This window comes from Ammodytes marinus (assembly GCF_949987685.1).
Source record: "Ammodytes marinus genome assembly, chromosome: 10".
In the NCBI taxonomy this organism is placed as follows: domain Eukaryota; kingdom Metazoa; phylum Chordata; class Actinopteri; order Uranoscopiformes; family Ammodytidae; genus Ammodytes; species Ammodytes marinus.
Window position 1 is genome coordinate 27565107 of NC_137214.1, and position 11045 is coordinate 27576151.

At 36.6% G+C, this 11045-nt stretch overlaps 1 protein-coding gene across 1 annotated transcript; it reads left to right on the forward strand.

The window, feature by feature from the left end:
* The first annotated feature begins 142 nt into the window (after positions 1–142).
* Positions 143–10839, forward strand: cab39l1 (calcium binding protein 39, like 1). The gene is made up of 9 exons (XM_080035570.1): positions 143–462; positions 1733–1883; positions 2211–2375; positions 3072–3190; positions 5231–5399; positions 5831–5890; positions 5987–6052; positions 6185–6328; positions 7158–10839. Exons 2-9 carry the CDS (start codon positions 1767–1769, stop codon positions 7347–7349), a joined length of 1032 nt encoding a protein of 343 aa, XP_079891696.1. The 5' UTR covers positions 143–462; positions 1733–1766; the 3' UTR covers positions 7350–10839.
* Positions 10840–11045: the final 206 nt, after the last annotated feature.

The window sequence follows — 11045 nt, forward strand, 5'->3', positions numbered from 1 at the left end:
GGAGTTTCCACTTCTAAAGGCATCGGTCTGAAAGCGATTGGTTTACATAAGTGTCAGTCATTTCGGCGGAGCAAAATCATCCCCGCCCAGTGTCCCCGTGACGAGGAGAGGACGGGAGGCGCCGCACAACAGAACAGGGAAATGAAGTTGTCAGACAGGCCAGCCCAGCAGCAACTCTCCCTTTACAACTAGGCAAAGCTAGCAAGTTAGGTGACCGACCATTTACATCAAATATCACAGCTATGAAGGTCGTCGGCGTGAGCAACTTGTAGCTACACGTAACTAAGCGTTAGAGAGACGTCAGCTACACCCGTAACACATTACGTTACAGCCGTTTTGTGTAGTTACAGTGGGCGAAAAAGAAAAAAGTGGAGACAACTTGCTGCTAGCTTGCAAGCTAACCTTTAGCCACCTTCAGCTTTTTTTCTCTTTTTTCTTCCCAAAAGCAGAGTTCACTCGTCGGTGAGTCTTGACAGCCTGAAACTGAATATTTCTGCAGTGTTTTACGTGTGTTTTCGTGTGTGTACTAACGTTTAGTTGGCTTGGGACTTTGCTACAGCTAACTAGGTCACATCCAGCTCAACTTTGCTACTTAATGTGGATGGATTTTAACGTTAAATCCTCTTTTTGGCAAGAAAGTTGGTTAGTCATTCGTCTGGGCTGGTGTTAACTTGGATAAAACCTACAGCACAACCGGCTAATAATGTTACCGGGTTTCCTAAAGAACCTTTTAAAGTTTTAAAAGGCATTGAATTCATTAATCTAAAGAATAAGGCCTAAGTTGGTATTAAAATGTCTTGACTCAATGGTTTAAAAGTCTTATAAATGGTAACGCATGAGGAATGGGATTTTGAATGACCTGGAATAGAATAATGACATACCAAATTTAAAACAAAACAAACACGTTTTTCAACATTTGAAGTGGAACTTTTGACATTTTCACTGGATCAAAAAGTCATGTCTTATGCAAAATTGACACTATCCCAAAGTTATTTATGTTTTTCTCAATAGTTTTTTCTTGTGTGTACAGTGTGTCTTTAAATGTATTCGGAGTGACACTTAAAGGTCTTGATTGGCATTGAATATTTTAATCTAAATAAGTAAGGCTTTAATTGGTTTTGGAATGTGTTCAATCAATCTTTCAAAGGCAAAATGGTAATTCTTTGTTGACATTTTAATCCAAATGACATATTAATTGGTAGCAAAAAACATTTTTGAAACAATTTTCAAATGTATGACATGATCCGATATGAACACATTGCGACATTTAACTTTTAAATGACACATTATTTGGGCTTTTAAGTTTTGTATTTTGAATGACCTGAGAAAAAATAACGAACTACCAAATAAAATTAAAAAATATATTTTTTTCAACATTTGATGTAGATCTTTTTTAGTCTAGTTGTCATCTTTTATGCAAACATTGTTTATAACCCAAATGACTTGATGTCGATGTCCTCAATTTCTTTTTGGTAAAATTGGTCTTGGAAGGAACCCTGTGTTACGTTTGTGCTAATGTACATTGTACATAATCTTTGAAAACTTATGTTAATTCAACAATGTTGGCTATCTGTTCTTGTTGTCATGCCATTTTTCAGCAACTTAACCATTTCAGTAACTTAACCATATCCTTCAGGTGAGAGCTTTGCAGCCATTACCTGATGCAAACAAAATGTACAGGAAGTTGCTTTATTTACAAATCATACTTTACACAATTTCTTATTTTCACCAGGGTATCTTGGGGTTTGGAATACCAGAGTGGAGCCATGCCTTTTCCTTTTGGGAAGTCTCAGAAGAGTCCGGCTGAAATAGTGCGGAGCCTGAAGGAGAATGTGGCTAACATGGAGAAGCTGGACGCTGGAGACAGCAAAAAGTGTGAAAAGGTCGGCTTTTATTTCCCAAATGTCTTTTATTCTGAAAAACTAAGATTCAAGATTTATTTATTTGTCATTTTTTCCTGTGCTCCTGCGTACATAACAAAAAAAATCAATGTATCGTAACCCCCAGCCCGTAGCAGTACCACAGGAAAAAGAATAGACAGACCTGATAATAGATAATATTGTATTATGCTAGGAAAAGGAAACACTATACATTTTAATTTGCCACTATTTGAAATAATTATTTTTAGGCTAAAAAGATACTCAAAATATTACTAACCAACTCATTGGTCTTTGATATTAAAACATTTTCTTCCCCTTTCACAATAAAAGATTGCGGAGGAGGCTTCCAAAAACCTGGCCTCGTTGAAGGAGATTCTGAGTGGGACAGGGGACAAGGAGCCTCAGACTGAAGCTGTGGCCCAACTGGCCCAGGAGCTCTACAACACCAACCTGCTCATCTCTCTCATTGCCAACCTGCAGAGGATCGACTTCGAGGTGGGCGGGGACATGTACTCTATGGATGTAGAAAAATAGTATTGATGACATCTGTGTGTGTGTGTGTGTGTGTGTGTGTGTGTGTGTGTGTGTGTGTGTGTGTGTGTGTGTGTGTGTGTGTGTGTGTGTGTGTGTGTGTGTGTTTGTGTGTGTGTGTTTAAAAAAAGAATTGTATTGACAATTTGAACATACTTTCCGAAATCATCAGACATTCATATAACTGTACTCTATGAATGTAGAAAAAATATTATTGATGACTTTGTACAGACATCAACTTGTGTGTGTGTGTCAACTCTTTATTGACAGTTTTAACATCATGCATTCAGAACGGATCAGACATTTAGCTGGGTCAATGAAAACCAACATCCATTAAACAAAATAGAAACAATACATTGATTTATATATATGTTTTATATATAAGTTTCTAAGCTAATAAATAAATCATAACATTATTAAAGTCAATATAACAACTCTGCGTTCACTTTTCTTTTTTTGGTTTGTCAAAAATAAAAGTGTCCATGTACATGTTGAAGTCAATCAGAAAAGTATTGACGTTTGGGAGGGACCCAGAGACTGTGTGTGTGTGTGAGTGAGAACATCTATGCCCACAGCAAAACTGTCTTTGCGTATTATTGAAACCCAGTCAACCGAATTGTATGTCTGACAGTTTTGTTTTCTTGCTGTTTTTCTTACCAGGGGAAGAAGGATGTGGTTCATCTGTTCAGCAATATCGTGAGGCGTCAGATCGGCACCCGCACACCCACGGTAGAATACATCTCCTCACACCCAGAGATCCTCTTCATGCTTCTCAAAGGGTAAGAGCAGCTGGTGTAAGGCTACAGGAACTCAGTATTTTGATTCCCCTATGTGAAATATTGCATTACCTTTTTTTTTTTTTTTAATACTCTAAAGCACTAATTTAAATAACAACTTTTCATCATGTTTTCAAAGGGTGAGTTCAGCTAGTTAGATGTTGCACGAAATCAGTATGTTGACACACTAATATGCATATAATACACAGTATGTACAAATGTTTTTTTTAAAGAAATTATTATATATATATATATATATATATATATATATATATATATATATATATATATATATATATATATATATATATATATATATATATATATATGCGTTATATATATATATATATATATATATGCGTTATATATATATATATATATATATGCGTTATATATATGATTAACTTCTGTCTGTGTTTAGTGCCAATAGTTTTATTTTATGTGTGAGATGGTAGTTCTAGTTTTTAGACCATTTATGAGATACACTAACATAGTGTAAATGCTGGAATGTGTTATTGTTGTCTTCCCTTTTGCAAATTAGAATGTGTTGTTTACTGATATTGTTCCAGAATCTATAGCTGAAATGTTGTTTGTATGTGTGCGTCATATCATTCTGTATGTGATGGGCGGCGTAGTGGCATGACGCGTAAATAAAGAATCAATCAATCAATCAATCAAGCAATCATGTACAGTTCCATAAACCAGATCAATCCATAGATGCTCCAAATGATTTACTTGTAGTTACTTAAAAAAATACCAAGTTCCCTTTATGTATTGACATTTGTATTGAGTTGTGTTGTGTTCAAGCGCTGTGCAGTAATATTTACTAGTATCAGAGTATTTGGCGAAGGTGACTTCATCGTGATTAGTTCAATGTAATCCTGTAAAATGTAGCGTTAGGTGAGAAACTGAAACAAACAGGCTACAGCTGATGTACAAATAGGTATTATTATCCAATGGTCATACCTTATACAAGGGTAGAATTTGAGAACAGTAAATTGGATACAGCCCACCCCTAGTTGTAGGTACTTTTTAAAAACTTGTTATGTTAAACTTAATGTCCCTGAACATGCCTTGGGATTTTTCTACATCACCCAGTATGTGTTTGAACAACTCCCAGAGGAACGAGCGTGAGCTTGTCACATTCAGCTGAGGGTTACACATGTAGATGTAGAGAGTTGATAGTAGACGCCCGCTGATTGTGCTGCTCTAAATAACCGAGTCAATCTACCTACAAAGAGCCACATCACGTCTCTGTCTATTGAAGCTACTGTCTGTCTGTCGCTGGATCTTTTGCCAATTGCCACTTCTGCAATGAATTTGTCCCGCTGTGCTTTTCAGCTGTTCCAAAATGTCATGTCTATAAAAGAGGCCGGCGCAGTTTGATTGTCAGAGATTGACATCAAAACCTGACATTTAACGCCCACGTGTTAGAATCTAGCACTTCATGTAACAGTGAGATGATTCTTTTTGCTAATAAATTCCTTTGTAGCTGCAAAGTGAATCGCAGAATTCAGGCTCAACAGAAATACCTCGCTGTGGAGAATAAGGCTTGGAAATGTAGTTTATTAAGAGATTTAAAGGTAGATGTACCATGTTGAAAGTGTTTGGTGTATATTCCTAAAATTGATTAAGACTTTGATTATTTGCTGGTTTTATTTGGTTTTTGTTACATGTCTTTACGGCTGAACGATTTAGAAAAAAAGATCTTGTATTGTGGCTGATATCGTAATGAAGATTTTTAATTTGCGATATCAGAAGATATAATCACTTTTACATAACTGGATCATTGTGATTTTTGTGGGAATCTGTACCAAACAAAGATGTTTTCCTAAGTATGTAGAATATGATATGTAGACAGGACATGATCTCTGCAGGGTGGCCAAATTTAATTTAAAATGGTTTTGCGACACATTTAGCCCTTAACAAGTATTGCACCTTCCTATCATCATATTGCGATTTCAATCACATTTCCATAAATTGTGCAGCCCTGGTGTACATGGTAAATATCCTGACCTGACATGTGTATATTACCCTGTGCAGATATGAGAGTGCAGAGACGGCTCTGAACTGTGGCATGATGCTGAGAGAGTGTCTGCGTCACGAGCCCCTGGCCCGGACGGTGCTGTTCTCTGAGGACTTCTACTGCTTCTTCGGTTACGTGGAGCTCTCCACCTTCGACATCGCCTCGGACGCTTTCGCCTCGTTCAAGGTGCTTTAAGATTTACTTTGAATGACCTACCAAAATATTTGCACCCATTGCAATTCTCTTGACCCATCCCAATTGCCATTTTTATAAGGAGACTTACCTGCCAATCCCAAATTTGCACCCCCCCCCCCCCCACCTTAGAACTATATTTCACAGCATACACAAACATAATAGGAACCTTTCTATGTTGTTCAAAGTCAACTCAGATTTCGCTAGTTAACAGATTTTGCTAGTTAAAGGCTTTTAAATGTGCAGCTGTAGGAACTGTTAATGTTGCAGTAGCAGAAGCCTAACTTAAGCACTGCAGATCTTTTCATATAGAAAGTTGGTTTACCTGGGCGGTCAATTTGTGCACCACTCTTTATTTTCTGTTTCCTGGATTTTCAAAATAAAGTTCTTGTATGAAAATCTTGGTGTATTTTTCTCCATTTTAGGATCTCCTCACAAGACACAAGATTATGTGCGGGGATTTCCTGGAGAACAATTACGACAGGGTGAGCTTTCTATTGAGGATTTTTTTCTTGAACTTGAATAAAGTTAAATCTGTAACTAACTTTTTTATTTTTATTTATTCGGGTTTTTTTTATTAGATTTTTACAGAATACGAGAAACTCCTGCATTCTGACAACTACGTGACCAAACGACAGTCCTTGAAGGTAAGCACTCCTAATGCTCTGACAAATCAAAATCACTGTTTTAACTGATTCAATGTAACTGACACATGCACATTTACTGTAGTTGACAGTTGGGTATTGAATGACATTTCACGCTATCCTTTTTTTTTCCAGCTCCTTGGGGAACTTCTCCTGGACAGACACAACTTCACTGTCATGACCAAATACATCAGTCGGGCCGAGAACTTGAAGCTGATGATGAACATGCTGAGAGACAACAGCCGAAACATCCAGTTTGAGGCGTTCCATGTCTTCAAGGTGCGCACAAAACATGTATCATTAGTGCAACAACTTTCTGCTACTGCTCTGTTAGCCTGTGATGTATTGAAAAGGTTTTTTTTAAAGGTGTAGTGTGTAGATTATTTGGCATCTGTCAGAAAAGTCTTGGTAGAAATGGAATATAATATTCACAAGTATGTTTTATTTTGTTTTACCTGAGAACGGGCCTTTGATTTCTACATAGGAGCAGGGCATGCCAGCATGTTGCACCTTCATGTTTCTACAGTGGCATAGAACAGCCTTACGGGTTTTTATATACAGTATAGTGGTCGTCCTGGGGAAATGCAGCTGTTAGAAGACGAAGAAGAAGTACTATAGATTAGAATAAATAACTAAATACATCTTCACTTCATCACTTGATATTGTGGAAAGACTTGAGGCAGTAGTTGATGTCATCTTTAGTAATTAGCTTCTTGTCCTTGAGCTGCTGTAAATTCTCCAAAACGGAGAGGTTAGCAATGGATCGCTGCAATCTAGAATCTCACCACTAGATGCTGCTAAATGCTCCGAAATTACACACTATATCATTTTAAAGAGAAGTTTGCAATGATTTAACCATCTTATTTTGAAGGAGGAAACTTTCCAAATGATCCATTTAAATGGTAAATTTACTCCACATATATAGATAGATAGATCGATCGATCTATAGATATGTATGTATATATATATATATATATATATATATGTGTGTATATGAAAAACCAGGGGGAAAAAACGATATATATATATATATATAGCGTTTTTCCCCCTGGTTTTTCACAGACCCAAAGCACTTTTTTGATTAACTTCTGTCCTTTTATTTAACTAGGTATTTGTTGCGAACCCGAACAAGACTCAGCCCGTGCTGGACATCCTGCTGAAGAACCAGACCAAGCTGGTGGAGTTCCTGAGCCACTTCCAGACGGACCGGTCGGAGGACGAGCAGTTCTGTGACGAGAAGAACTATCTGATAAAGCAGATCCGCGACCTGAAGAGGCCCGCCGCACCAGAGGAAGCCTAAACTACAAGGTGCTAGAGAGGGTTAACGTGCTGGCTGGAGCAAAGAGAGTCTAACTGACTTCATTTAAAATGTAATATTAACAAAATATAGGAAAAAAACTTACTTCACTTTCTGTTTTTTTTTTTTTTTGTGTGGATGTGGAGGTGATTTCCATCCAACAACTTGAGTGGGCCAAGAACTGTTATTTAAACCATAGTGCTTCTTCTTTAGTGATGATGATGAAATGCATTTAGTCCGTTCTTGTAATGTTGGACCTTAAACTGTTACCCTTCTTCCACATACTTTGTCGCTGGCAGAGACCTTAAAATATGACAAGACACGACGTCACCCCGTCTCAAAAAACTATATTTTAGAGAAAGAAAAATTCAAAAGCTGAGAAGGAGTAAATATATTATTTTTCTAATACATCTTGATGGTAAAACAGGTTAAATTAACTCTTCTCTCTGAACAATGTTTAGTCTAACTAATTGCATTGCTTTGGTTTATTATTGCCTTATCGTAAGCTGTTGTGTTGTACAGGGACTTAAATAATCTTTAGAAAAATTTAGAAAATTACGGCTTTGGACGGAGTGACAGGTTGGATCATATCGGCCAGGTCAGCACACAGTAATATTTTTTTTCGGTGATTGAAATGTGTAGTTCTAATATAACGCCTTTGGTTGCATGAGTGGAGGTTACGGAAGGTCAGAAATGATCCTGCAGTGCTGTTTGCCTGCCGATGCTTTCGCTGGCACAGGAAGAGAAAATCTAAACCATAGAGGAATCAATTAATTGTGCTGTGATTTTTTATTTTATTTTTTTTTAAAGTCTGCGCTTACTCGGCGAGGGCTTACGCGACTGAAATAGAAACGAGGCATCAGATAAATGCTGCAGGGTACCAGCCATAGACTGGCCAGGATATTCCAATTGATCTCACTGGGAGCACTCCATTACATTCTACAGTCACAGACAGACAGACACACACACACACACACACACACACACACACACACACACACACACACACACACACTCACAAAAAAAAACAGTGATGTCACTAACTATTAATTCAAGCCGTGTAGAAATACTTGATGTAGATGCCGACTTAACAGGCATTTCTCCTTTTACCGCATTAGAACTGCTTTGTAACACAAGTAATTATTTAGCATTTTTTACTGGAGATGTTGCTCATAACAAGGATGCATCATAGGTATGTTACACTGTAGTTTTATTCATATAAAGCATGATGTGTAAGGGATTGATTTTTCTTATATAATAATAATAATTTCCTTGTCCATTTCACATATATCGAACAACTGCTACACTGGATTTGAGCTTTAGGCAGTTAAGGGAATTTTTTTTCCAACTTGAGTGTTTCGTTAAAACTTGCTTCTCCCATCTACACAGTTAGCCGCTGTAAACCTGGTCTAAAATAGTAAAAGTCAAAATATGATATCAAAATTTGGTGTCTCAATAAGCTTTTATAAAAATCTTAGTTGACTATACATTGTTATAAATATTATAAACTAGTTAAAAAACAGCTGTTTTACTGTCTAGACCATTTGGCAGGACTTACAGGGGCTTTAACACCCAACAACACAAACAGAAAATAAGTTTGAAGATGCTACAAACCCCCTAGTCATGATTTTAAACGTCATGTCTTTGTTTATCGCTTTCCTGATACGATAACAATAATACATATTAATGGAATAACACTGTAACATGCCTGTGACGCATCCTAAAGCACATCCTGTCCGATAGTAACCACATGCACTGTTAAAAAAACAACCAAGAATGAGTGTGTTTTGGATGACGAGCACTGAATTTATTGAATTCCTCACATGCGTCACTGATTAACTCTATTTTCTTAAAAAAGACTTCTGTTGAAATGATTGCCTTACTTCTGCCGTTGTGGCTAAAAATGGCATATTAGGGGATTTCAAGTTAAAAACAAAATGTTTTGTCTGTGCGCACAGTCTTCTAGTTATATACCTCATGGGATTTGAGTTTGCAAATGCTGTGTTCTCTTTTCCTTTTTTCCTTCCGAGAATAGATATTTTATTTGACAGCTTAAAAAAAATACACAACAGTGGTTTGTATGCGCGCCTAAAAACTTGATATGTATGTTCAAACTTGAACAGTTCGACTGCGACCTGGTTTTCACAATGGAAAACTAGAATTTTTAAACTTAAATATTTCATTGGGTGGTGCCACACAAAACGTTAATTCATAATGAATTGCAGTGTGGTACCTTGTAATGAATGTTGCCTTATTTAAAGACATTTAATGAATCGTTATGATGATGATGTTAAAAAAAAGAAAAAAGATTCCAAACCTCTTAATTTGTTTTTAAAACCAAAGTCAATATGAAAAGGGTAAAAACATGTACATTTCAAGTCCTAAAATGCATAAGTAGTTAAACTATCAGAGCCACAAATAGTGTAGTGTAGATTCATCACCATCTGCTCCAATGTGATCCTGTGAGTGTAAATATATTTTTATTACGAGATCAACTACACTCGGTCGCTTCTCAGTCGTGGTTCTTAAAATCACTATTTGGTACACTGCACCAGATAGCCAGTCACATGGTCAGCAGATCCATACAGTAAATTGGGAATAACTGCTGTGAATGTGGCACATTATGCATCGACAGACTGAAGTCCTGCACACAGTGCCCCGTAATGTCATCTGTTTATGAAAGAAAGTCTGTCTGAAAAAGTGTGTTTGAGTTTTTCCTGATGGTGACCAACTTTTTTTTCAACTTGCTTTTTTGTTGTTATTTATTGATTGAAAAGCACAATTTTTTCCAAAGCCACATTAAAAAGCAGAGTGGACTTACTTAACTTAACCCACATAGACACAGCCGTCATTATTACTAACATCACTATGACGACTACAAACAAACTTGCAGCTTGCTGACAAACTGAAGTTACATAACAGGGTTGTCCTCTGTCATAACATTCAAGATTACTGGGCTGTTGTGTAACCAAATGACGTCCATTTTTTTATCAAAGAAATAATCCAGATTTTTTCTTCTCTTTTTTAAAGTGGCTGTACATACAGACTAAATGTGCATGCAAAAACGTTCTTGAAATTTGAATCCAGTCATGACGTGCACTTTGGGGAGGACGTGCATTACGCAGTCGGCCCATCGGAGGGCGCTGTAAGCAACAATTGGCACCTTTTTGTATTAGTTGTACAAACAAAAGAAAGCATTTCATGTTTCTATAACCCTACCTCTTAATTCTGAATATATAAATCACTGGCAATATTATGTAGACGTCAACACAATTTCCTTATGATCAATACTATATAGTTCATGATTTAGAGCTTTCTGTTTAAATATTTGTTGTGCTTTACTTTTTTTATTTTATTACTATGTTGCCTTCTTCCTTTCTTCCCTTTCTCTTTCCACACTTTGGATATTTTTTCTTTATTTACCATGGGAGTGAATCTGTACATAACTTTATAAAAGGATAAAAGTGTGAAAGCATTCATGAAATAAAACTTTATGGCAATTTATTTTTGTGTCTCTTCCACAGATTACTTTGCTGACGTTTTCTCAATGAGTTTTGTTGTGTCTGTTTACACCTAAATAACTACAATTCTTTATAAGGAAAAGCCCCTTGAGATTAACCTTTCCCGTTTTCAAGGGGTTCCTCAACAACATGAAAGTACAACATATTTAGAACTAATTTCTTAACGCACAAAGGTAAA

Coding starts and splice junctions, on each gene's coding strand:
- cab39l1 (XM_080035570.1), top strand. CDS start 1,767: ATGCCTTTTCCTTTTGGGAAGTCTCAGAAGAGTCCGGCTGAAATAGTG. Junction 5,891..5,986: donor TGGAGAACAATTACGACAGG/GTGAGCTTTCTA, acceptor TTTTTTTATTAG/ATTTTTACAGAATACGAGAA. Junction 6,053..6,184: donor CCAAACGACAGTCCTTGAAG/GTAAGCACTCCT, acceptor TTTTTTTTCCAG/CTCCTTGGGGAACTTCTCCT.